The sequence below is a fragment of the Helicoverpa armigera genome, chromosome 15, assembly GCF_030705265.1.
Source record: "Helicoverpa armigera isolate CAAS_96S chromosome 15, ASM3070526v1, whole genome shotgun sequence".
Taxonomy (NCBI): domain Eukaryota; kingdom Metazoa; phylum Arthropoda; class Insecta; order Lepidoptera; family Noctuidae; genus Helicoverpa; species Helicoverpa armigera.
The window spans coordinates 1271743-1299445 of record NC_087134.1 but is presented as its reverse complement, the minus strand read 5'-3'; the positions used below and the strand labels follow the sequence as shown (position 1 = coordinate 1299445).

The 27703-nt window shown below is 37.9% G+C and overlaps 5 protein-coding genes and 2 non-coding genes across 11 annotated transcripts in view; 4 read left to right on the top strand and 3 right to left on the bottom strand.

Annotated features, from left to right (window-relative positions):
* Positions 1-7462, bottom strand: part of LOC110380923 (CHH-like protein) — a 76596-nt gene extending 69134 nt beyond the window's left edge. The window contains exon 1 of one of the 3 annotated variants that reach the window (XM_049844808.2): positions 7317-7462. The gene's annotated coding sequence lies outside the window, so the exon portion shown is untranslated. Of the gene's footprint in view, positions 1-1934; positions 2382-7316 lie in introns of those variants that run through there. The other 2 variants (XM_049844807.2, XM_064038110.1) reach the window with 2 other exon arrangements.
* Positions 1035-17208, top strand: LOC110380918 (peroxisomal leader peptide-processing protease). Of its 2 annotated transcripts, none has more exons than XM_049844795.2 (11): positions 1035-1290; positions 9226-9579; positions 9905-10068; positions 12698-12801; positions 13118-13245; positions 13971-14140; positions 14442-14548; positions 14889-15057; positions 15358-15526; positions 15988-16133; positions 16567-17208. In XM_049844795.2, exons 2-11 carry the CDS (start codon positions 9230-9232, stop codon positions 16650-16652), a joined length of 1593 nt encoding a protein of 530 aa, XP_049700752.2. In that variant the 5' UTR covers positions 1035-1290; positions 9226-9229; the 3' UTR covers positions 16653-17208. The 2 variants fall into 2 exon arrangements, with proteins under 2 accessions (XP_049700752.2, XP_049700753.2); XM_049844796.2 differs by lacking the exon at positions 1035-1290 and adding an exon at positions 2427-2559.
* Trnay-gua (transfer RNA tyrosine (anticodon GUA)) lies at positions 6624-6713 on the top strand. Its single transcript is given in 2 exon segments — positions 6624-6660; positions 6678-6713. It is a non-coding gene; the product is annotated as a tRNA-Tyr (tRNA).
* On the bottom strand, positions 6897-6969 carry Trnav-cac (transfer RNA valine (anticodon CAC)). Its single transcript has one exon. It is a non-coding gene; the product is annotated as a tRNA-Val (tRNA).
* On the bottom strand, positions 10271-12471 carry LOC110380922 (NADH dehydrogenase [ubiquinone] 1 alpha subcomplex subunit 11). The gene is made up of 5 exons (XM_021341087.3): positions 12359-12471; positions 11747-11850; positions 11316-11425; positions 10866-11072; positions 10271-10516 (listed from the first exon to the last, which is right to left on the bottom strand). The coding sequence occupies exons 1-5, from the start codon at positions 12446-12448 to the stop codon at positions 10389-10391; spliced, it is 639 nt and encodes a 212-aa protein (XP_021196762.2). The 5' UTR covers positions 12449-12471; the 3' UTR covers positions 10271-10388.
* A 246-nt stretch (positions 17209-17454) lies between the features above and the next one.
* Positions 17455-23804, top strand: LOC110380930 (uncharacterized). 2 transcript variants are annotated; one of them, XM_049844789.2, is made up of 15 exons: positions 17458-17618; positions 17791-17894; positions 18099-18170; positions 18526-18678; positions 18956-19154; positions 19613-19783; positions 20197-20360; positions 20845-20976; positions 21235-21423; positions 21767-21946; positions 22208-22336; positions 22727-22818; positions 23006-23192; positions 23423-23455; positions 23555-23804. In XM_049844789.2, the coding sequence occupies exons 1-15, from the start codon at positions 17525-17527 to the stop codon at positions 23618-23620; spliced, it is 1965 nt and encodes a 654-aa protein (XP_049700746.1). In that variant the 5' UTR covers positions 17458-17524; the 3' UTR covers positions 23621-23804. The 2 variants fall into 2 exon arrangements, with proteins under 2 accessions (XP_049700747.1, XP_049700746.1); XM_049844790.2 differs by lacking the exon at positions 21767-21946 and having other exon boundaries at positions 17455-17618.
* Positions 23805-24175: 371 nt separating this feature from the next.
* Positions 24176-27703, top strand: part of LOC110380924 (phospholipid-transporting ATPase ABCA3) — a 45118-nt gene continuing 41590 nt past the window's right edge. Inside the window, exon 1 of the mRNA XM_064038046.1 lies at positions 24176-24690. Coding sequence (XP_063894116.1) covers positions 24499-24690 — 192 coding nt within the window. The 5' untranslated portion in view covers positions 24176-24498. The remainder of the gene's footprint in view (positions 24691-27703) is intronic.

Below are 27703 nucleotides of genomic sequence, written 5' to 3'. Positions count from 1 at the left end.
TTATAATTACACATAAAAGGTAGGAAAACTGCATAAAATGTCGGCTTGGAAAAACTACATTACTATGCAATTCTAAATATATCCTTAGTATTCAACATATGCATACCTACCTACATATTTCACCTACTGGATTCTGACCGATACCGACAGAGAGAAAATACATTTTCACTCGTTTTCAGTACATAAACAGATTTTGAATAATGAAGCTCAAGATGAAATATTGTAGTATTAGTACATAATATATATAAAGAATGTTTATAGGTAGTCTTCCGTAATACGTAGACTGAACCAATTAAGTAGTATTGGACTAGAAAAGTGTTCAGTAAGTCTCTTTTACAAGTAAACAATTTGTTTTCTTTATAAAGTAGGAATTTTCCTACGACCATCTACTTTTCTGAGTTTTCGACACAATTCTTATAGAAAATTCAATTAAAAATATAAATTGTGAACGTAACTCACACTACTTGTAAGGAATCATGAAATAAAGAATTTTAATGAAATTCTTAATTGAAATAGCCAATTAAGTTTCCCAATTTCGTAACAGTTATTTTATTACATATTCTTGATCGAAGCTCTATGAAATCTATTTTCTTTTGTGAACGCAGTTAAAGTAAGAATAGGTATTTATAGCAGATATATAAGTGAAACATATTTCAAGCACCTACGGATACAAGGGAATTAAATTCCGTCATGTTTTTTTTGTTTGTTCCAAAATAACTGAATCATACCTCTACTTAGTGAATATATTCGAGATTCTTTTAGGTTCGCAAACTAAACACTTAACAATAATAAGCGTCAGTGAAAAAAACAGTAACACTTTCAATAAAAGTAACGTACCTATTTGCATAATTTTTAAACTAGAAAATGGTATCTGATTATCTGAAATGATTTTTTTCAAAAAGTACGATATCAGTCACATTTTTTTATATTAACGCCATCTCGCGATATCACAAAGAACTACAACGAAGCCGCGTTAATGCTGAATGAATGTAGTAATGAATGACTCCGCGAGATATCGTTACGCTACCACCAATAAGAATGGGGAGATAAATTGCAACAAACTAAATACAAAACAGCTCATCAGCTGATAAGTAGTAGAGTAATAGTATATTTATTGTCGACATAATAAGAGAAAACATTCATTGCAATCAAGAATATTGAAGTGAAAACAGTGCGTTTTGAGTGTCTGTGATGTGATAAGAAAAAGTTAACTTGGAAAAAGGAACAAATAAAGTTAGTGGCCAATGTTACAAACATAACCTCAAAAAAGTAAACAAACTAAGGTCAAAGGTAAATATTCTGTTACTTTGTTTTGACGATATTTAAACGACGTTTTAATCGCTGGTAAACTTCCAGTGTGTTGGAATTTGTAACTGTGTTGTTATTTGGGCCTTTTTGTTTTCTTGTTTTAGATTTTTTTAATAAAATATCTACTGTTTGCCTGCACCGAGTTATTAAGAGCAAATCATTTATAAAAATATTTTCCCACAATATTGCATTGCATTAATTATCTTATGCATTAATACAATGTTAATGAATTGCTTTAAACTAGTTTTGTCTATCAATATGCACGTAATTTAATTTGTTTTGTTTTTTATCTGTCATCTGTCAAATGATGATTTTATAACCTAGATAGATAGAAACGCAAAAGTAATCATGTATAGAGCCTAGAAGTTTTGAAGCTATATTGATCTTGATAAAAATACTGGTAAAAGACTTACCTATGGTGGTCAAAATTTGTTTCTTTTCGTCGATTAGGTGAACGGAAAAAAACTAAATCCCACCTTAAAACAACCACTGATAACTAGAAATGGTAAAAATAGTAAACATTTTAAGGGCAACGATAATGCCTTTAAACACACACCTGTTCACGATAGCTAAGTAGCCATTAATGTAAGGGATACTACACCACTTTATACTAATGACAGACTCACCTAAAACGTTATCGCATCAAGTAAATAGAACTGTTCGAATGACTCAACCGCTGAGTCGGCGAAAGTGGCTTCTTTTTTTTTACACTGGCTGCCAGGCGTCGAAACTCAGGCATGTCCGTCACTATACACTGCACAGGTAAAATTCTCTCATAAAATGCACTTTTCCATCCTCAACACTGCATCCATGACACAATAAAGATAGAGATAAATAGATAAACTTGTTAAAGTTCTCAAAATTCGTTATCGTTTTCGAGATCGCTTGTGGCACATCGTCCGCCGTCGCCGACGTCCGTCGATTGGCGGAGCGATGGCTCACCAGAGCCACGACACTTGAAACCCACACGAGGATGTCTACAATGACACGAAACGTGATCACACACACGATTAGGGAGACATGAACAATGAAATTTAATTTCTGGAAACGAACATGTGGCTTGGAGGAGCGAACTCTTAGCATTGACTGGACTGCGCTTGGGCCGTGCAGGATGCGACCCATTAGGCAAAAGAGCGTCCATTATTGTATTGTCGTGGGCTTATCGTAGTGCTAGTGTCTCCTTAAATTGCCGACCCGGGCCAAGTGGACGTGTGTGGATCACAGAAATTTGGGAGCGATGCCTTTATAGTTGTAAGACACTTTAATTAACTTTTTGACACCAAGAATGATCATGATCAAAATCATATTGGCAGGTCGGATATTTTAGTTATAAGCTTATTGACCTATTTGCACGCGCTAGCTAGTATCAGAGGTCCAGCTCATCAAAAACATCCTTTCACGATACGATCGTGACGTAAATCAGTCATCATCAGTAATAACTGCATTTAGGTACATTAAGAGGCCACAACGAATCAAGTCACGGGACCGGATCCAGGGTTATCACGCTCGTTTGTTCAATTGGACGGTTAAGTACCGGCGAAGCTCTGAAGCCGGCCGTTTCCGTTGATATTTCACACAGGAACCTGCGTGTGGAAGTGTGGGCATGGCCCATGGCGCAACTTGACGGCCCTTCCGATGTGTACTAACAGATCACCTCGTTTCATCCAAGATGAATGCCTGAGAACGTACCTACTAGATGCATGAAACTGCTGTAAACAGCCTGGATTTGAAACCACTAGTACATTGCCAACTAAAAAGGTGTGTAACCTCACACCATCTATGCATTGCAGCAGGACATGGCTGCAACTCTATATGCTATATCCCGTTCCTCAAGACCTCTGGGGAACTGCAAATCTCCGGTTCGAACAAGCGATGAGAACAAGAATATGTTCTTTAAATCGGTGTCGTTGGCCGTCTGTAGACTCCAACCGAATTCGATCAAGGATGTGTACAATGAGTTTATAAGGTCGAACGACTCAACTGCTATTTGTGGTTTATTGTAAACAAATTCAATAAGATATGCCTGACTCCCGCGACGATTGTATTTGGGGCAAAAAACTGAATCCAAAATGGGATTAAGTGGTCAACTTATCACCATCATAGCTATGATAAGCAAGTAGAAAGTAGAAGCTTGTTCGATTAAGCAGATGTGCAGGTCTATTCTGAAAACGATTGCGATTTTTGAGATATTTTCCTACTAGTTTTTGTTTGATTATACCGAAGTATCTACTAAGTTTAAGAAGGTACCTATGAATTCACATGGAATATAGTTTTCGGCAAACTTTTTGTCGCTACTGAACGTTGCGCGACTTTCTGCGCAGAATCAATTTTTAGGAGGAGAATTGGCCAATTGCTCGAACTTGTTCCCTTTGGTTATAGCATACCGCCATCGTCATTACCTTTTACGAAAACTGTAGGACGAAACGTAGGCAATAATTCGGACCGACATAACACAAATTTTTAAATAGAATTTTCGTGAGGAATCACACTAGAACAAATTGTAAGTACTATGCACCATCTTGCACGTACGCCAACAGTTAGGCTGTTGGCGTAATACACACAAGTCAACAAGTACAAGTCTGCAAGGATGTAATTAATTATGTGAATAAACTCCGTGACGTCATACAGCGTCCTTCAGTAACTGTTACATGAGCCCACATAAAACACAAGATAACACGCCATGAACACGGTAGTTTCCAACTAGTCAAATTCATTTATTTTATTGAACTGTCAAAAACGGTTCCTTTCTATGCAATGCGTATGAAAACGCGAGCTTTGACGTTGCTAATTTTTCATATCCAACTGCATACTTATTTGGTTTATAATATCAAAAAAGAAAAACAATTATTTCATCAAAATGATAAACTCGACATTTTTATACGCTTTACCAAATGAATATGACAACGTAATTTATTTTACTATATTATTCTACCAAATTTAAGCAACGTCAAATAAAATTATCGCTTTCAGTAGTACGAAAGCATTGGCAAAGGTATCGATTAAATCAGTATTTATGCTTAGGTTTCTTATTACGGATGCGCACACGCAGGTGTAAACGTGTAACGGTCGCGATCGACGTGCGAGGTGCGCCGGTCACACCACCCTTGTCGACCAATCGGAAATCAGCATTCGATAGGAATGTACCTCGCTTCGTTTAGTAACAATTTTACTAAATATAGTTAGGCTTTCTAATGAGTTTAGATAGTAGATTTTTATTCTTTTATGTGGATGATATGATACTGCTTTGATTTATGTGCAGTGATAGATTTTTTTTGCAAAGATATTTAACGGAAGACTAAAAAAAAATATTAATTCCTAAAAATAGATCCTGATAACATCACATAAGATAGTACATCAAAATATTGAAGATATTTAAAATGTATGTGCGTCACCCACAATAAAGTTATCGTGGTTTTTATGTAACTTTAATATTCCTCTAATAAATCGTATCATTGTCCTACAAAATTAAAATATTATCAACAAGGTCTTTTCGCTATTCTTATCTACTGGCTTCTCTTCTATTTTTTCTCCCACTTTGCATCGCAAAACAGTATGTTGGTTTTTAATATTCCAGAGATATACAACCTTCTTAGAAGCGCCATATTTGCTTATAATATTAGGTTACACAACAAAACTGAAAGCTAGTCACATAAAATCCAACGTGCAATTCCTAGAACAAGTAAAACCTCGTTTAAAGGCTTCCAGCAAACAAATTAATATGTATAAAACGTAGAAATTTTATCACGCAACCTTAACACCTTTTGCGAAGGAAAATTAATAAATGTAGGTACCTATAGAAAGGGGTATTGGAAGCCATAGAACGGAGTTACCACGCTCCGGTTACGTGCGGCCAAGAGAAATGTACTAATAGGTAATTAATAAAACTAAAGGAACCCTAAGCTATTCGATGTAAATGTCGTTGAGTAACATGGTTGACTTATATAATTTTTCTAGGACACGTTAGCCACCACAAGTCTCTTACTTGATGCAAAGATTCTAATTTTGAATACAAACTAAAGATACGTTAGGCTTAGCTAATACTGGGCTCGTAAAAGATAATGACATTTGACCTAAGAGAATCCTAAAGAAAAAAATCTATGGCAATAATCTTACTGGCCAGTACGCTACTTACTCGTCGTCAAGCGTCCCATTCCCATAGCCAATTTCAGAGACTAGAAATAAATATTGCGTTCCGTTCATGCCCTGTGATAGGTCAAAGTGTCTATATCCAATTCAAATTGGAAACTACAGTTGGTTATTAGATTATAAACTAGTTTACAACTTTGATTAGGTCACTAGTAAGTTTAACCTGAGATATCTAACTTGATCTAGCCCGTGGCGGATCAGCGAAGACATTTGGACCTATAGGTCCTATAGGTCTTATACCTTATTGGAACATTTTTCTACTTTATGTAGCAATGCATCTATTTAAGATCCTAATGAAAACTTTAAAAAATAAATAGATTATTCTGTAAAAAAAATATACTTACATCGACAGATGTATTTACTTCTTTACTGAAATAATCTTTATTTTAGTTATTTATATCCTCTTTATAATCAAATAACTGGATTTTACGCGTAGGTATTTTAAACAATGTTAGGAAATGAATAAGTAAGGAAAAAAATGGATTTACATATTTCCCCCACATTATTTCTATTTACTTATTTCACGACAATCATGGCCACGTGCTTATTGTCAATGTGTCACGTAAATAGGTCTATACTCTTTACTTTGGTATAAATAATGATAAAACCAAGTTCAATATATTTGGGTCACTCAATATTGAGATACATGTACTTATCTAATCTAATAAATAGAAGAATTCTGCGTAATGGAACGCAAGACGCATTAATGTTGACTCTGCGATTATAGGTACCTATCAAATTAATTATTAAATCACACCGTAGGTACTATAATAAAAAAAATCCCCGAATAATAAACTAGGATAAAACACGGAAGACAAAAGTTATTTTGCCCCCCGTGGAATAAAAGCAGAAGGATGTACCTATGAATTGTGGACGTTTTGATAAATACAAGTTAATTAAGTGTAGTCTAAGTTCAGAGAAATTACATTCAAAGATGAAACCTACACGATATTGAATGGAATAGTAGAGATCGACTTATCATTTTTAGAGATAAATGACAGCTAAAAATACTGTTCATGTAGGATATGGAAATTGAATAGATAATATCAAACGATAAAAAACATGTCCACATCCACAATTTGTAAAACATTTTTTTTTGCTCTTTGCAAAGAATATCCTACACAGGGGCGTTTTGGCAACTAGCCTATAATTTCGCCACTCTCACTCAACCTTCGATAGCTCAGTTGGTAGAGCGGTGGACTGTAGATGTATAAACTGTGGATATCCATAGGTCGCTGGTTCAAATCCGGCTCGAAGGAATTATTTTTTATTTATTTTAATGAATAATTTGACTATAACAGATGACTTAGGATTCCTACATAATATTATTTGCCTTGTATAACATTCGCTTATGATGACACAAAAAATCACAGGGAAAAAGCCTGTAAAATTTGGAAGCAGAAACTTTGCCGTGTCATAATCTGTTACATGCAAAAAGACACTGTTTCCGCCCGGGATCGAACCGGGGACCTTGTGCGTGTGAAGCACACGTGATAACCGCTACACTACGGAAACGATGAGCAGGAGAGCAAAATTACAGTAGCATCTCCAGAATTTTTGTTTTGGCTTTGTCGTAATTCGCAGCGTACAAGAAATTCTTCAAATTCACTTTTTTTTTTTTTTTAAGAAATATAGTTAAATATTTTTAGCTATTTTCTCTTATGGATCAACATTATCGTTCAATCGTTATCATTATCTAACACCTATGCCTTTACCTGTAAATATTTTTATTCCAAATATTTCTTATGTCACATACGTGTGTCCTAATTTATATTTATTTATTTATGGAAGGCAAACCGAAATCACTTCTACGTTTTGTGGAACAGAATTTGTCACACCAAAATTATCGTAACGTTACTTACCTTTTTGGTAAGAAGCACAGGTAGCACAGAAAAAAAAAACTTAATTCGAAATTCGAACACAAGTCACAAGCGTCTCCTGAGACGACGCTTCGAATCAAGTTGGTGGGAAATGGCTGGCATATCGTTTTTATACCATCGCAAATTGCATGGCTATATTGACCACCCGCTTGAATATGGTTCATTACTTCCATCCCATGGGTGTGTTTATGTCTAATTTGTAATTGTGTTCGCACCCTGTCTTCAGCTCATCTTTTACTTGTACCAACGTATTCTGCCAATCTCGCTCGTCTGCGATGTCATTGCTTGCAACGTCATACATTGCGTAGTATGTAAAGGCTGTCATTATTGTACCCCTGTGAGAGCAAGCAATGGATTAAAAATTGGATTACATGTTTTGTATCGCAATTTTTGCACGGGACCTCCCACGTCACACTATGATTATATTCGTTGCTAAAAGAAAATTACTTTTCATCTATTTTTATTCACAATCTGACGTGTGATAGGGTTAATGAAATTAAAAGTTTTAGTAGCCTCTAGCTTTATTAATTAAATCAGTGTTCAGTGACATGTGAGATTAGCATAACGTCTTCGTACATACAAAGTGACGATATAGGTAAATTAATTTGTAAGTAAAATTGTTTTTCCTTGCAAAATTAATTCTAGAACACGGAATGCATTTTTTTGCATCACCAACTCATTGTATCGCTGAATCGGGTAAGAAATTAACTGATTAGGAACCATTTTCTTTTAAGGTTAACTAGCGTACGTATTATCTATGTAGTCAGATCGAGCTATAGGCAATATTCATTGTGCTATTTGAATTGTTATCACTTCAGCACGTGCCGAATAATAAAATAATGCCCTCATCTTAGTGGTCTTTATAATCATGCTACTTATTTATAAGATTAGCATGGTGTAAGTATACAAATAAGTATTATTACTTAGTTGTTTGTACCGACAAAGTATGCCCATCATCCCTGATCATGACAATGAATCATGCCAATGATTAATTTACGCATGTGTTCCTCTGATTACTACAAAATCATAGAGTGCAGAGGTCAAACGCATAATTAGTGTTAAATCCATATCAGCTCGCTTCACTAAATCCGTGATATAAGGTAGCGCCTACACTAACAAACTGCACCAGGAAATGTTCTAAATATTGAGACAAGGAGAGGTCGTGCCAAACTTAATGGCAGCTCGGAGCATGGGTCACAAGCATAAACCTTTACCCGGAATCAAAGTACTTGGGAGCAACCAGTGACTGAACTTAGGGCCTTATTTTCTTTTCCTCCAATTAGTCTCCGATCTCCGAAAACAAATGAGGTTTTACTTTGTTGTACCGGTGCCCCATCTATCTGATCTATTGAACTATACCAAAAAATATGAAGCGGTAGAAAGGTTTTTGCTTACAGTTTAACAATTATTGTTTAGGTAGATTACAATATGTGACAAAATGAAGAGTTAACATCTCGCGAGATAAAAATCTACAATTTAACCTTACACACACATAATTACGTCTTCCTTAGTTCAATATACATGTCTCCTTAAAGGAATCACGCGCATGTTATCGTGGCTGGCTCTAGCATTGCCGGCATACCGACCATTCCAGTTTCCTCCAGATTATTCTATTTATAGTGCATTACGATCGTCATTTTAGATAACTTTAACTACGATTGTGGTTTGTGGGTGTGATTGAAGATAAAATTTTATAAATAAATGGAAAATGGACAAATGACAATTGCTATGGGTTGCGATCGGTAAACGGATACGTAATTAATGCCTATTTTGTACACCCACTATGTTTTGTTTTTTTCTGTTACCTAATTCTTTGTTACTTTGATATTTTTCTAAGTGTACCCATGCTCACTTTACGAAATTTAAATTTATTTCTTTCTGCTTCCATCAGAACCATGGCAGTCGAAGGCGTAATGGTGACATACAACTACTCAAACAACGGCGAATATGCGAACATCCTCACAGTATCAGCTTCAGGCATCAGATTCTCCGAGCGCTGGGTACTGACACACGGCTCCATTCTCTCCCCGTTAAAAGAAGCAAAAATAGTCAAAAAGGCTAAAGGAAAACCTATCCTCAGTGATGAGTTCTACGCGAACCTACCGGAGATGTACGTGACGTGTGAGAAGAGACAATCACAGCATCCGAACATTTATGAGAGCGTTGAGAAGTTGAGCAGGGAAAGGAATATGAGTCAAGGAGACTTTGAGCATAACAGCTACTTGATTAGAGTGTTAACTGGAAGGTATGTTTGATTTCATTAGAATGAGTAAATTAGATACTTTTTTGTGCTATTGTTTGTCGTGTAGTGGCTACGTAGTGTAAGTATACGTAAATAGAGCACAAGCACAAGCACCCCTGCACAACCAAGCCTTCAAAGCTCACTACTTTCGACTTCCCTTCATTATTTCCCTTAACTTCTAAAGCCTAGTTTGAATACCTTAATCTTCTTGTAAGCATGCTCCATGTACATGAACAGTATGTTCAATCGCATACTCATGATAAATCAGACCAAAACCAAGTCTTATCAACTTGTAAATAAAACACATTTTACATTACATTGTCTACAGAATATGCCACGTCTGGAAGTGCCCCGTGCTGGACAGGTGTTCGAACGACATCCTCTACAGCTGGACCATCGGCCACAAGGAAGGTGACATCGACAGCCAGATGAAACTCGGGAACGCACTGTTCTCCGTCTTCGTGCTCATTGACTTGGAGAGTGATAAAAGAGGTTGGTATTTGTTTTTGATGAAAAATGCTTATGAAAAAACTTCGGTATCAGCTGATAGTTCTGTTGGTTCTGTTTCTATAATTTTGTTACTTGGAAAAAAAATATCGCGAGTCTTTCGATAAAAATGGAGAAATGAATATTCTATTGAGGCTTGATACATAAAGTTGTAATTAGTGTGAAAGCGGTAAATAAAATCCTTCAGTTAACCAAATATACTTTATTAAAATTAAAATAGTAAGTAACAATAACTAGCAGGTCAATCGCCACTGGTGGCTTAAGTCTAACTGGCAGGTCAAACTTGGCTGGCAGCTTAAGTCTAACTAGCAGACCTTCTTCTTCTTCTTCTTTTTTTTCTTCTTCGCGCCTTGGGCCGCGGCTGCCTCTTCTTCTTCATCATAATCATCGTCATCATCGTCGTCGAAGTCATCATCGCAAGTGTGCCGCATATCTGCCAAAGAAGACGCAATTTTTTTATTTATTTTAGTAGTTTAGTTATGTTAGTTTAGTTATTTATTGGTTTACCAACATCGTCAAAACTCTTCGAGTAAAAAACGATATAAAAAGAATAGGGATGTGTGACAGTCACTTTTAAGGATAAACATGTTTACTCTCTATCGGTAGATGCAAGACTAATTTGGACCTAAGACTAAGCTGACTAAATGCCAAAATGTCCGTAAAGGCAGACTAAAAGTTCGTCACGGATTATTCACAGTGTGAACTCATATGACGCACAACATCCATCGATGGTTGAGAGCCCCTAAAACCGAACAATATTCAAAAAAACAAAAGATACTCACCATCGCGAGGATCACGAACGAGTGAAAAGTCTCTCTTAGCTCCAGTGATGGTGTTCATGCCGCGGGGATATTTGGGGAATATTGCCACTCCTCTGTCGACTGATTCCTTCTTGATTACTCCGGCGATGCCTAGGAAGATGCCTCCAGCTACGATACCATGCTTGGAGCGGGTGTACAGGGCCACCAATGGGCCACAAGCGAGACCACCTGGAAACAATAGATCAAAAAATATGAATCTCTGAAATACACTACTGTATAACATCCAAAAATAAACTGTGAAACTGAATGACACACTGAGTTTAGACTGACTGACTGACTGACTAGCATTTTACATTACCTTTGTCAGCAAAAACATGTCAGACTTGTCTCTAAAATAAATCGTGTCTTGTCAAAAATTCTTTTAAATAAAGACAGGTTGTCTTTTTATTTAAATTGATTATTGAATCTTACCAAGGAAATAGTTCAGGGGATCGTCGGCTTCTCTTGCATGTTGCACGGCGTTAGCGACCACAGCGAATGTTGCTCCCATCAGGCCTATAGGAACCACGTGGCGGGCATACCTGTACTCAGAACAATAGTTTTTATTATCTCTTTTTACCCAAATATCAAGAAGGGTTATGTTTTGATTAATTTGTACCTTAATACGCTTACATCTTTAGGTAACATTTACAACAAAGCATCCCTTGTAGATAAATGAGGTGATACTATCCTATAACCTACTGCATATTTTTATTAGCTGCTTCCCGCGGGTTTATTCACGTCCGTATTTCCCATATCCAGATAACATAAGCCTTTTCGGTACAAACAAAAAAAATCCTCTTCTATTTTAAGTGTAGGTCGATGTAAAGAGTTCCAGAAGAAACAGTGAGTTTAGTCATTACCTCGAGAGGATGGGCATCAGCCCCACGACATGTGAGTACATGAGGACATCGTATGTGCCCGCGATGAGACCTGCCACGATGCCGTAGCGGCTCGCGACCATGACCTAGGCAAATAAGAACTATATTAGTTTGGCGATCTGTAGCAAAAAGTGCTTAAATTTCCACATACATAACTTCTTTAAGTCTACGGGTCTAGTCAGTAGTAAGGTCTAGGGTTTACGTAAGGGCAAACGGCAATATACTTCAGTCAGACAAAAGCTACATGGGATGTTTTAAAAGTGTTAATTAGATGAGCATTTGACCATATTATGTCAATGGAGTTACAAAGTTTGTTCCAAACTCCATTAAAATCTGCCCATTATCCCTTCATGGAGTCATTTTGATGATTATTGTGGTGATGATATAAATGTTCTTACTAGAGCCTAGCTATCTCGTGAGTGACACTCCCATGGTCGACTCGGGGGACATAAACAGCGTGAGCGACTATAATTACGCGCGGGGGTGGCGTTGACAGCTGACAAGACTGTCCCGTGAGCCCCATGAACCATGGGAGGGTCCTTAGCGACCTGGCCAGTAATTTCTGTTTACAAAAGTGTTTAAGTGTGGTAATACCTTCGTATCGACATTGCAGCCGTCAGGTGTATCGTAATATCTAGCATAATTGCGAGGATCACATTTTGGCGGTTCTTCAACTTTTTCCATTTTGCACCTGACAGAATGTCGAAAACGACAAAATTGACATTTCGCGTTTTTATTATTTAATATTGACAATTTAAACGACCACTTTGATAAAAAAAGTTTTTATATTCCTAATTAAAACTGCATAAGAATCTTCTAAAATCTATATTATTTGTTTTGGAATAAAAATGTTTTTCTGAGTTCTTTAACAGCGACTTCTACTGCTAATAGTCGACGCATTCAAGAAATATCTTTGTTAAATTAATATTTCAGGTGTAGAAAGCTTAAGGCCGCTGTCTTCTCTTCTAGACGTGGTGCGTCCACCTACGGGAAGAGGATCCACTGTAGAAGTCCATTCTACACCTTTTGGATGTGAGGTAAGGGTCCTTTCAAAAGGCTATGATATATATTGGTGCCTCTCAGAGTCGTGGCTTGATTGCTCGAACATTTAAGCTGCGTTTGTGGTCTATGCCTCGGAAATCGAAAAATAATGTTACATACCTTATATTAATTCAGGGATAAGTGTTTTCTAATAGTTGGGTTGTTTAACCCTCTGTATGCCGGAGCACTGATATAAACGAGACACGAATGGTTTTCTATTGTTCTCTAATAAGCACAGCGCAAACAAGCAATTAATTCAGAAGGTATTCATAGGAAGGAACAACCTGGAATTCAGCTGTGCTGTCTTTTCAGGTATTCTTAAACGCAGTAACTCAGGGTTCGGTCTGCGGTGTGGTGGGCAATAAGCCTTCCCTCCTGTTGACTGACGCAGCCACTGCGCTAGGGTCTGAAGGTGGACCGGTCTTCACTGAGGGACCTACGTAAGCATCTGTCAAATGTCTCATAGATTCATACGGCTTTCCATACATTTATATCGTACGAATCTACATTTTTGTGCTGTCCATAGTTAGTTAGTTAGTTACAGCCTATTTATCGTCCCACTGCTGGGCACAGGCCTCCTCTCACGTGGAGAAGGATTGAGCATTAATCACCACGCTTGCTCAATGCGGGTTGGTGATTTCAGACTATATAGTCCAGGTTTCCTCAAGATGTTTTCCTTCATCTTTTTATCAGCCATTGGTGTCTAAGATATACTTAGAAAGTACATACAAACTTAGAAAAGTTGCATTGGTACTTGCCTGACCTGGATTCGAAACCGCGCCCTCATACTCGAGAGGTTGGTTCTTTGCCCACTAGGCCACCACGACTTTTTTTTTTTGCTGTCCATAATCAGTTCTTTTATTGCACATTTCTTTTCTCGTCACCGATATAGAATACTCATTTCCATCCCCGTAGCAACATCATCAAGACTAAAAAAACTGCTACAACGTGGGTACATCAACTAAAGTGTAATCACTCAACTTATTTAAGCATTTAAAATTTTGTAAATTGTCTAGTGTTTATATGTATCTCCTTTTCGTTTTGCGTAGTTTGTCAAATACATCTCTTGTTATTCTAATCCTCTCATAACAGGCCTTCACAATCTTTCTTTTCGTTCTTGTCTCACCAACTATCAAATAAATAACTGAAGATACTGATTCCCCAGCAAGCAGCTGATAGGTATAGTGGTGTGCAGCGTGTCGTGGTGCCGCGGCGAGTGGGTGGGGCTGACGCTGGTGGCGCCGCTGACGGCCGTGCTGGCCGCCAAGCTGCGAGTGCATGTCGCAGCACCAGAGGCCCCATTGCAGCCGGCGCATCCTTTGCAGCCTATATTAAGTATGTCTGTCTAATCCAACCCTGTATCGATCTTCCTTCTAAAACTTTAACTGAGAACAGAACAACATAATTATAGTCCTATAATTTTGTGGGCATTCGATTCTTTAAGTTTTATCATTACTCTGGCTCCTGGGACCTTTATTTCGCATCCTCAGTTGGGGGAGTGTGTAAATTCACGTTTACCTCGGATTTAAGTAATGCGCTATATCTTAGTTGACCTATCATTTCTTTGATTTCTTTTTTATTTTTTTTTATTTTACTGATATAATCTGCATTGATAATGAGGAGCTTCTGCCTACAGCGTCGCTGGACTCGTGCTGCGTGCTGGTGCGGTGCGGGGCGGCGTGGGGCGCCGGCGTGTACCTCGGCGCCGGCTACCTCGTCACCTGCTCGCATGTCGTCACCTATGTGAGTACTGTACTCATTATTACTCATCCAGCTAACACCTGGAACACATCGGTTAATCATATGGTGAAGCAACGCGGTCGGTTCACTGATGGGTGACCATCTCCTCATGACTCCTCATGTTCCTTGTTTCCGAAGGCAGGATAAATTGGTCGTTACGGATCCTGAAAACTGGGTTGAAGAGATTAGATAGGTAGTCACTCCATAGAGTACTACACTAGTACTCAACTGCATCCGATTAGACTAGAAGCCGACCCCACCATGTTGGGAAAAGGCTAGTTTATGATATAGTATTTCCCTAATTCTATTTTGATTGATGTATTCTTATGTGCTTTTTCCACAGTACCAATCAAACAAGCTGTCAGTATACTGCAAGGGAGTGAGTGCGACTGCCATAGTCCGGTACAAGACGCCAGACAAGAAGGCGTATGATCTAGCTCTGCTGTTCACTAACCCGGACTGGCTAAGTCACTTGAAGCCGGCTGTGCTGTCCAATGTACCCGCTGAGAGAGGTAACCCTCTCTACCTATACATATGTTTGGGAATGTCTTTTAGAAATAAAGTTTAAAAAGCTCTTTCGGGTACCTATATTTTTTGTTTTTGTATCTTTTAAAATATTCATTGTATTCAAGTTATAATGTCTAACAATGGCTTATACTTGAACTTATATGTCATATTTCGTCCATCTAAATAACTCTTCGTATATGTTACTTCAAACATTTACAATATTTAACAAGCTTTCACCTTCTTTAAATAGCATTTACTTACAGTGATCAGTACATAATATAGTAAAAAACTTAAATTGTTTCCAGGTGAATCAGTGCTAGCAGCTGGGTTTCCTTATTTCAACGAGTTTGACCTCACAAATCTGGTGCCTACTATAACGTCCGGCCACGTGAACTCAGTGTCGCCCTCTATGATACAGACGTCTTGTTGTGTGCAGTCTGGGTTCAGTGGAGGACCTATCGTTAGGATTAACAGGTACAATACATTGACGAAATTATATACTTGCAGAAATCAGTCGATCTATTATAATGGCTATTTATCGGGTGTATGAATTTACTGGTGTCACACATGTCCAAAAACGCTCGTAAAACCATATTAATGTGTGCCATTTTAATTTTTTTTAACTCGCTTTTATTCCCTTTAGTACCTACATAGGTAGGTATCTTAACCTTTTTCACTACCTTTCAATCTTGTCTTCAAATCGGACCTGCAGATTTTAAGTTTAAATTCAAACAAGCAACAAACACAGCTGCATAATTGTTAGCTATTTACGTGGGAGTGTCAGTATTTTACTGACAAAATTCACCATGTTCCTTCTTGAGCCCTTTATGTACCAGGGCCGCGGAAACTCTTTCGAACAATCCCGCAGCCAAAGCAGGTATTCGCCCCACTGGGAAATATACCAACCTAACAACAACATTAATGTCATGTTCCAGGTCAAAGAATAGAGCAGAAGTCATAGGCATAATAGCCATGAATGTAACGATAGAAGGCGGTGGTGGCCCGAGCTTCCCCTACGTCAACTTGGCGGTACCTGTGACGGTGTTCAGCGATGCCTTCGAACATTATATGCGCGATAAAGGTAAAACATACAGCAATTTATTTTTAACCACTGGAACCGCTATGAATAAGAAGAGAGTGACTGACAGTATGAGGAGTGAGAAAGAAAAGTGAAAGACATATTGCGCCAACCCCAAATATAATTGGGAACAAGGCAGGAAGAAGAAGCAGAACCGCTTTGACCACAAAATAGAATAGAATAGAAGACAAATCTCAAAGTTCTTATTACGTACGGACAGGACATGAACTTACCTCAATCTGTCAAATTTCTTCAATAGATTTTCAACCTTATCACAATAGTGCAAGGTTCGATTGATAAAAATTGACAGTTTCAGCTAGGTTGGTCCAAAGGTCTGTCGAGATTCATTTCAAAATCAAATTAGTTTCAACTGTTTAAGTAATCATTAGGTACATACTAGGTAGCTATGAATATTTACAGTACATTTTTTTTTCAGATGATTCAAAACTAGCGTCGATAGAAAACAACAAGGATACGATACAATTACAATGGAGGCTGATGCCTTATAGATCAAAAATTTAATTTATTTTTCAACTTACAACATAGAGCGAAATGTGACATAATTTGTTAGGCCGCGTGATTCCAATCTATACAAGGACACAACGCTCAAGTGTTCATGTAGAGATTGTAAATATGCGGGGATACCTACACCCCAATACCTACGAATGGATGGACCAATATTATTTAAGCTGCTGATGATGATGATGATAGGAAAAGTTATTAAAACTCATACAGTTCCTAGATATGTGATGATGTGTTGTGATGTCGGGGCAGGAACTTTATTAGTACAATTATATTTTTGACAGTTTTGTATGCCTACGTTTAACGGGCACATAAATATGCTTACTTATTATGTGGAAGTGATGAAACTGGTCATTATATGATATACATATTATATGCATTACCTTTGAATACAGGGAGGGTATAAATAAATAACAAGTTGCAAATATTTTTATTAAAATATCGAGACTGATTGTTTTTTTGTATCTAGGTGTAGGTTACCTACACATTGATATTAATGACATAAATATACTTATTTATGCAATGTTGTTAAATGTCTTAAGTCTAAGTTATTAAAATCTCTATTTTTGCAAAATGCCTTTTATTTATTTCATCAAAATAATAACGTGACAATAGTCATAGTCAAACAAAGTGCAAAAACTGCAAAAATTTTTGCACTTTAGATCCCTTGTATTTTAGCTTGCTGATTGATTTCGGTATCTGCTGGCAACCTTTGTAGAGACACTGAAGAAGATAAACATAGCAAAAAAAAAGAAAAAAAATGCTATAAAAAAACATGTGTAAACTTTCATGACATTTGTAACGTCTTCGTAGACAAAAGTCAGAAACTTTTAGTTAAGGTTATAAGGCGTTGAATTTGTTATAAATAAATAATGGCGCGAAAACAAGCAGTTTCGATCCAAGAAACTGTGGAAACCAATGAGGATTTCGAGGCCTACCTCGCAGCTCATAAGGATCAACTTATTTGTAAGTACGACGATTTTATTGTGAACTTCTTTTTATGATGAACAATTGAACCCATCCCAAGTCATAATCATTGTTTCCCAGACTTTCCACAAAATTGCGAAAATTTTCACAATGTTATAAAAGTTCACACAACTTTGAAATTCTTATATTCTTATTTTTTCTCATGTAACAGGTATGGAGGTGTACTCTGATTTCTGCGGCCCCTGTCTGGCAACTGGTAACGCTGTCAGAAAGGGTAAGCTGGAGATTGGTCAAGACCGAATCGCTATGGTCAAGGTAAGAATTTATTTATTTCGATGTTAAAAAAGCCTGGAGTAGGCAAGTTAGTGAAAGGCTTATGTAGGTACCAAGACAATGATCTAAAATTGTATAAGTAACCATCTCTCCTGTGTGAATCAAACTTTTTTTTGCACTAGGTATAGTAAAATGTAGTTTTGTCTTAAAGTGGGTATGCAATATACAAAAGACTCATTGTTCTAGTGTTGCGCTGACAATATAGATGCACTGGCAAGATTCAAGCATCATAGCGAGCCGGCGTTTCTGTTCTTAGTGGTAAATATTTTCACCGTGTCTTCGCAGCTATTTAAGTATTTTGTATATATTAAGTACATATTTTGTAGATACATGAGACTGACATAAATTGCAAAGACATTATATATGCAAACTTTACATATTTACAAACTTCGTACGTGATAATCCTGGGTCGGCCCCGGTATCGGTCCCTGCGAGACTCCACGAGATATCGTTGTTTCCATTCTCCAAGGTGATTCCAGTTACTGACGTAGGATATTTCACATTGTGTTTAAAAAGCCTAATAAAATGCATCTACTATTCGGATCAAATTTCTTAGAATTCATTCGTATTAGCAGTTGTTCTAATATTGAATGTTCCTTTTCATTTTCAACAGAATGGTAAACTGACCCGTGCGATGTTCGGCCCAAACGGCATAGATCTGTGCCGTATCATAGAGGAAGAACTGAAGATCATGGACAGGGAAGCCGAGGGCATTATTGTAGAGAGGCCTCGACTTGAAGTACATGAGATGCTGCCTGAAGAAGCGGTAGGTCTACTTTGATAAATAACGGTAATTACAACATTGGTCATTCTGTAGATGCAGCTGTTTAGATCGGTATTCAAGTTGTTTAGTTTGTGGCTCCCGAATAAAAAGGAGCTCATGTCCTTTCTCAGACTGTTGCCTATCTCTGTACCGATTTGTTTAGATCTTATCAAAAGTTTTGGCGTGAAAACACGCAGATAGCCTGACCAGATTTTAAAAAATAATATAGTAGGAAACCAAAATGATCCCTTCTATATTTGAATGAATCGACATTTTTCAGGCTAAAATGCAAGAAAACTTGAAGATCGAGGAAGAATACCGTGACGCAGCCGAGCGTCTCCGGGTGCTGACGCTAGCGGCTCGCAAGAAGAGAGTGAACGAGCGCCTCTCGCAGAACATTAAGAGACTGAACTTCATCATGTTCTGGCCACATTGCCATCAAGCGCACTACGATTTGTATGAGAAATGGGATATGATCAGTTAGTTTTCGAACATCATCGTCATTTATAAATTGATCAAAAAGTAACATAAGTAGGTACATATACATAGGTAAATCAGCGATACATAAACAGACAGACAAGATGACAATAAGCATACGCTGTGGGCCAAATGTGACTGTTATAGTTTCCATATTTTTATCCTTACCTAGGTAGGTACTGTAAACTTTCATAATTCATTTGATTGACATAAATAAATGGAAGATAATGTGAAATAAATTCTCTGCACTGCAACAACGTGGAGAAACTCATTCAAGTCCCGGTTTTGATTTTCTCGTAAAGCTACCAACTGAGAACTGTCTGGAAGAGATCGCTTGCAGCGATAAGGTCACCCATTATACCATCTTCTTTAATTAGTCTTAAGATCCAAAAAGAGCATTATACTCGTATCAGGTACGAAGATATACAGGTATTATCTCTTTTACCAAATCGCTCTGCAGATATAACGGTGGCAGCAAAAGACACGTTCCAACTAGACGAGCGGGGAGCCCGCGAGGCTCTATACATGAGCGATGTGGATCCAAACGAGGCGTGTGTTCACGCGCTGCTCGCCGGCCCCGTGCTGGTCGTGCTGTTCAAGATGTTCGAGACTGATACTAGGGACTTTGTCAGTTAGTAAACTGTATTTTGTGTGATTATATTTTAGACGCCAGAGGCAGTTAGAGGCTAGTTTGCAAGCTGATCTGAACGAAACGAACGAAAGTTTTATAGCCTTTATCCAAACTAGTTAGTCAACTTCCAGTGTTAACCGTGTGCAGCTGTTTAACATAACCGCATGACCCATACCCCTTGGCAAGATTAGTTGGCAGGCTCTTTGGCTTCTTCATAACGACCACCAAAGATTTTTAAATGATAACCGAGACCTAACAATTTGACATGCCTTCCGAAACACGGAGTAACTGGTCGTGATAAGATGATTATCCTTCCAAGGACCAACCGCGCCAGTGGCTGCTACATAGCTACAAGCTCCTCTTATTTTATTTCTACTGCAGTTGATTGACCTCTATTACTAAACCCCAAACAGAGTTAATGCGCTACACACTTTACGAGGAGATCCCGATCCCCAAAGAGGACGTGAGCCCCGAGAAGCAAGTGCCGCCGGTGCCAGCTTACGAGAGATACGCCAGCATCAGCAAGACTGCGCGCGAAGTGCGCCGTGACCGCTACAATGCGAAGCTGCAGAAATTGGTGAGAGAATCCGTCTAAATGTGTATTTAGCTGCACAGTTACCTTTAACCTAACTCATTGAAGTAATCGTTAAGTTGCGTACAACCAACCTTTTTTTTTGGGGGACCGGGGGTAATATTCATGGATTTCCTCCGCCTGGGGAAATGTGGAGGGGTGTGCCGGACTCTTACCGGCTAAAACCTCCCTGTGTCCTCCTTGTACGTGGGCGCGGGACCGCGGGAATCCAAATACGTACTACCAACCTTACCTAATCTTATTAACCTATATCCACTTCTTCTTTTTATTGTGGCTCTTCCAAAGCGGGCCTGCTGTAAGAGCCTTTTAAAGAAATAAGTAGCCTTTGTACTTGATCCTATTTTGTCTTGTCTTATTAACTCTGTACAGAAATTTATAAATAGATATAGTGAATTTACTTCTCTATAAGCGGTAATAGTTTGAAGAGTCCAACTAAAACTCGCAAAAATATTTCTATATTACTAAACAGAAAGAAGAAAAAGAAGACGCGGAACGTCTCCAAGCTGAACAGGAGCGATTGGCGCGCGAGGCTCAGGAGGAAGCCGCCAGGGTCGAGAAACAACGCCTGGAGGAAGAGAGGATGGCCAGGATTGCTGCTGGGGTGAGACGTTAGTTCTTTAGGGTTTTGAAAGTATTGCGCAATTTGCAATTTGCGGGGATATGCATTTCAGTTTTGTACATTGCCAATCTGTATTAAGCATGATTATTACTCATTCCGTCGCTATGTGAGAAAAGGGTTGTAAAAGGGGCCTGTACTCTGTACATTATGAGATTTTCAGTTGCTTTTTAAACCGATGGGCAGTTAAATTAATAACAACAAAAAACTAACAGCACTTTCGATATTTTCTACACAATTTAGTTGCCAGCCGATCCTGAACCACCACCGCCACCGCCGCCACCAGAACCGACAGAAGGAGAGCCTGCAGAAGGAGCGGAAGGAGTAGAAGGAGAAGCGACAGAAAGCGGGGAAGGAGGAGAGGAGAAACCAGAGACAGTGGAGACAGCGTCGGAAGTGGCAACTACTATCACAGACTTAACTCCAGGAGAGGTACCTACCCTCATTTGTTTTTGGAATGTTGAGTTTCTGACCATGAAGTTTTTTTTCCGATGGAAAATGATCAAATGACTTTTCCCGCTGTGGGTTGGCCGCGGTGAGGGAGTGTCAGACTCTTACTGACAAAACCCTTCATGTACCTTTTTAGGCGGTTTATGTACCAGGGCCGCGGTAATTCTTTTAAACAATCCCCGTCAGTACTATTAAAAGTCTAAGAAAATATAAACGCCTAATTGTAGTACGGTAGCTTGATTTTCAAACACTTAAATCGAGCAAAAAATCAAGTCTCCATGTAGGTTTGTCGCAAAGTTAATCATCCTAATTGTTCTGTTCGAAGGGGGGTCCAGAAGACGCTATGTTAGATGAGGATGTAGGAGAAAAAGAAGAAGAGTTTAATTCCGATATAGAAGTGGAGGGAGAGGATTACATCCCTCCCGGAGGTCTGTTCGTGCCAGGCTTGTATACACCGGCCAATGAGCTCGCTAAAGCTAATGGACTTGCTTTTTTCTATCCCAAGGTGCTTAGTGTATCTATTTTAATTGTGACAATTTTTCTGTTGATTAGCCAACATTTCATTTTCCATAGTCTGACATGCTAAGATGTCACTAAATAGTGTTAACTGGAGTAGCTTTTTTCGAAGTGCATCATATTGATATAAATTGCTAAATTCAAATTCAAATTCAGCGTCAATTCAATAAGGAACTCTTTCAATTTCAATTTAAACTTATTTAAGTTTTATCCATTGTCCTATCAGTAACCTCTTCCTGACATTTTGCAGCAAGTAGCAGACTTGGCAGAGGTGATAGAGACAGAGTACCTGCCGCCGCACGTGCTCGTCATATTCCCCATAGACAAGCGCTACGATGTGCAGGAGGTCGTCAACTTGTACTCCTCCGAGATCTTGAATGTGAGTCAAAAGTTAACATAGCTGTGTCCGAAACTAGCTATTTCTTTAGACTTTACCGAAGTCAAAATATATAAAAAAACAAGTGGTTGTCTTCGGAGATGCAAAGTTATGTGACGAAACTGAACTAAGCTATTTTCCCACAAACAAGTCCTGAGAGATTAAGTAAGAAAGTACCGAAAAGCAGATTTTCAAATTCTGTAGTTCCACTAGGTATATAGAAGATATTTTGAATACAATGTGGAGTGGTATGCAATCACTCCTCGCCCGAGTAATTGAATTAAAGAGATCAGATAATGAATTGCTGCTCAGCTGCATCCAGCTAAACTGGAAGCCGACCCCAACATAATTGGGATAAGGCTAGGCAGATGATGACTCACTGTGGTATTGCAGATGGGTATCTTCGTGGGTGAAGACCCATATAGCGCGGAGCACGTCGCCTACAGCATCAAACAGTACGACAAGATGGAACGCCCGAGGAGATAGTAAGATTTCTACTCAATTTTATTTTTACATCTTTTATCTTCAGGCACGGAAAAGCAGTTAGTTGCTCAAAATATATAATCGTGTCATTTTTCCGCACCTCGCGTGCCAAACTCAAGCCCTCAAATGTGAAAGCACTCTTTATATTAAAATCCAATTTTTGCAGAACTTTTTCATACCTTCCCCCAGCTTTGACCGCCTAGCCCTGATGGTCTCCCGCAAGCGTTCCTTACCTCTACTCCAGCTGGCTGGTCTGAACCCCGTATATATCAGCTCTGATGTCATCAGCGGGGAGAGGGAGTGTCTCGCCATGTTCCCCGTTGGCTACGGAGACGATCACGAGGAGATTGAGAGCGTTGAAGAAGAGGAGGTCGTGGTAAGGAGATCCTAGTTGTTGGCTAAGGAGATTGTTGAGTTTCCTCTTTGCAGTAAGAAGTAGGAAATGGTTTGATACAAATGTAGTATGTTTCTCAAGGGTAATCCGAAGCCAGTATGACAACTAGGCTTACCCATCCCTATACCGTTGTACCATTTTTATTAGGTTCAAAAATTAATAATTTGTTTGATTTTGATTGATAAAAATAATTTTGTGCTTTGTATTCACAGGTAACCGAACAGCCACAAGAAACAGTTCAAGAGGTGTGTCTCGGATTTTTAGTTATAATAAACAGACGCCTTAAAATGGGTAACTTATTTTTAGAGGGAATGGTTCAACTAAAAAATATTAATTTTCATCAGACTGTTGCTGCCGAAGAGAGACCAGAAGACGAAGACGAGGATGAAGAAGAGGAACCAACCATGTGATAAGCCTGAATCATGAAGTCACCCTCACGAACTGCCGATAAGTTTATGTAATGGCCTGTTCAAACAGCGAGTCGTGCTTGTACGGAAGCTTGGAATTGAGTTCCGCTACGATCCTGCACAACTTTACTTTTTAGCTTCCACTGACCAGCGTCAGAGTAGATGCCGTTAAAGTATGTCTAAAAAAATTATTTGAATAAAAGCAAATGTCATAAAAATGTTTTATTTTGCTGTATTTGTTTGTACAGATAGATAAACCGAGGTTTACTGGTGAATTGAATTCGTCAACCGGTAGGAGTAACTTTTCTATCGACCAATGAAAAATAGTCTAAACTTGATTAATCTTAAAATATCTCATGGAACTGAATTTGCCAAAAGTTAGCGATGCCAATTAATGCGGTGCAATTTTTAGCAAATTGTATTGATATTATCTAAAATAACCTGTTTCTTTTATTAGTTGCAAAGGTTCCAACTAAGTAACTGTTAGTAATCTGTGCCAAAACGGCCACCTCTAAAATCATATATTTTCTGTGCTCACTTGGACTTGGTGACATTCACTTGTGTCAAGTCTGGCTGTCAAGTTAACGCGAAACGTCACAGTATTCTCTAAGTTTTATAAATGAAAACATTTCAATTTGAGGGAAATTCGTAAAATGTTCAGAATATTATATGTTCTCGAACTTTATACTATCTTAAACTTCGTCTAGTTCCCTATGTTTTTACGGTCAATTTTTAAACATGTATGCGTGAGAACAATAATGGTTCATGTTTAAATTTAGGGTGTACACAACCCATTGTGATATCTCATGGGAGTCAAAATTAGTGTTTATGTGTGGTGCTGTCGAGGTTTATAGTTTTGGGACAGACTTTTGGTGTTAAAAATGAAGTGCAACATGAGAGTGTTGACGGTTTTGATGTGGAAACATGCAGTGGTCAGGGCGCGAAGGTTTATCCACACAGCTGTGGATCTGGCGTCCCCCTTAATGTTTTTCATCCTCCTATTTGTTTTAAAAAGTTACATAAATATGAATCCTGAAAATAGCAGAAGGGTGAAAGATCCAGTGGCTAATACGGTGAGTTTTTTGTAAATATTTAATTACTACCTACTCATTAATAATAAAATGCTTCTTATAATATCAGATATTCATATTATTTACATTTTACATTGGTAGGTTCCACGACCCACTGACCCAGGTTTTAAGGTAAAATTTAATTGTTGGTAATCATCAAAGTGGACTAACAATGTTTGTAGAATAGAATAATAAGTAATGAAACTATTTAAATTTGATCTTCCTTAACACCTTTAATGGTACACTCTGACCCAATTTAGTAAAATTATGTTTAGGAAGATAGTTTAATTATTAAAAGAGGATAATTTTTATATTGGCCGAGCTGACAAGAAATATGCTGTGCCGGAATCCAGTCAAACTACAAGGCAACCCCAACATACTTAGTTGAGAAAAAACTAGGTAAATGATGAGTGTCAGATTATAATTTTTACTAAATAGGTAAATGCCAGAGTTGCATAAAATTTGCATTTCCAAAACTGATTTACTTTACCTAATAGTACAGTTATCACTAGCTACTGGGCGGTATATTATAGGTACAATTCAGCATTTTGCATCTAATGGTGCCTCTTCATTACTGAACGTTGGCCATCAGCTATTCTCTGTCTCATTGTGCTTAGAATTCTCATTCTGCATACAGCTACTAAAATAATCTTACACAGGCCTCGCTCCTTGAACATGTTTGAAAGTAATCAAAGTGAAATAAATTCCGTCTTAGTTGGATTATTGTAATATTTTTTCTAGTTCTCCAATAGTTATATAATACACCCAGATAGCAAGACTTCAAAAATTAATCAAAGTCCATAATTTTATCTCTATTCTATTGTTGTAAGATACTGTATAACAATTTATAACTGAAATGGTAAAAATCAATCATCAATCAATTTTCATATTCAAGCTGAAGCTGAACTGTTTATTATGAATAATAAACAGTTGTTTTAAGAAAAAGGATGTTTATGTAGTCAGTGAACCCGAGCCTGCGTGGCCTTTTAGATATTGATGTTCAGGGAATTCCCCAACTTACTCAGTGTATTGGACTTGAGATCTAAAATTAGCATAAGTTGGTTGTAGCCAAGTGATGATACAGAGCAATATACATGTAGCTTTTGTACAAGTTGGTGCAGCTATTTCTTGAAATACTTTTATGATTTGTATTAAAAATTTCATTGAATTGAAAATAATCATTTGAATTGAAAGAACTTTCAGAGTTAAACAAAGACAAGTATTTAGCTACCTAATAATTAGATATATCATTTTATTATTAGATGCACATTATGTTATCTTCTAATAATATGTAGTACGATGATATTAGAATGCAATGCCAATGATGATAAGACTACGTCTCATATTCCTTACGGTATTACCTCATTGGCATTGTATGTTATCTAATACATACAGTAACTTAGTTAAAATATCTAATCGTATTTATGTTGTAGCAATTAACTTAAAAGCTCTAGTTTATATAATAAAAAAAAATAGTTTTTTGCCATAGATAATGTCTGTGTAATGTAGAGATATTTTATAGATAACTTTTGTCTTTTTAAAGCCTTAATTTGCTCTATTTTGTTTGAGCCTCTTCTTTGTCCTTCCTTTATCCGGATGCGCGAAGTAGTAGCCTACTCATCTCGAGACGTAGGCATAACTACAGTGAACATCTAGTTTTTTATACACATATCAATGGACGTAACGTAGGTAGTAAATGGCGATTGTATACTTTACGTGGAAAAGGCATCAACAGAAGCGACCATACAATCACCCGTCGCTCGCACGATGATTCACGCGTGACGTCACATTCACCGCCAGTGGGGGCCACTCTTTCCCTGCGTAGAAAGTGTCATGAGTCATAATTTTATTGATACAAACTTCAAACTTCGGAGGGTAAAAAAAAAAGGTGACAACACCCCATAAATAGTATTTTTTGCCGTTTCTATCTTGTCAACGACCAGCCTTTTCCAATATTCTATCCTTTTGTGGCTTTGCTTACTAGAGATAGTATTTTGACATTAGACCTATACGGATACCTACAAGTAGGTACCTAATTCCTGTCTCTAGGAAGCAAATCAATAAATATCTATATTGAATACTGGGAACGGCCCTGAGATACCAGTAAATAAAAATCCCTTTATTTCGTATTGAATCTCTAACAAACGTTACCAATGTTTATTTATAAAAAAGTCAATAGGTAATATACCCATGACTACACGGAACTTTGCATAGAGCATAGATAGAGAGAGAATAATATGGCATAGACTCATAGCGTAAACAATCAAGGTCTCGTCATAAATAACCCGCTGTTAAAACTAAACGAAGTGTTCCCCTATTATGTTAACTATGTTGTTATCTCTACAATAGTTCTGTCGGTAAACAGTGCACATTGAACGCATAGAGGTAATTATGTAGGTACATACAGAGGTACCTAAATATTATCATTCATTCATATCATTATCATGCCACACGTTTAAAGTAGCACCGCCACATAAGTAGTGTTAGCCCAGTAGTGGAAGCACCAACCTCTCAAGTCTGAGGGTTCGATTCCAGGTCAGAAAAGTACCAATGTACCTTACTTGCTTAAGAAAACCTACCACAACCACATCAGTAGACGAAACGACGAGCATCGTAGAGGCTTTAAATAACCTGATCGACAAGAACGAAAAGACTACGCCAACTAGTGGTCAAATATGCAGAAAGAGAGTCTAATCACACATAACCCAGGACAGAGTTCTCTGGCGCAGACATACAAGGGGACCCGACCCCAGCTAAATAGGAAAGAGGGGAAAAAGTCAAAGTCAAAATCGTTTATTGAAAGTGGGATAAGATTAGCATTTTTTCACGTCAATATTACAAAAGGACAGCACCCCCAAAACCCTTTTCACCACTTCCCAATTTAAAGATAAAGACATTTAATAACGATAATGACTTTCCTGTGTCAATTGCAGTGAATGTTCATTCATTAATGGCTCCCAGCAATGGCCCTGTTTATAATTTCGGTAATGTTTGGCGAGAAGCGTAACATTTGACA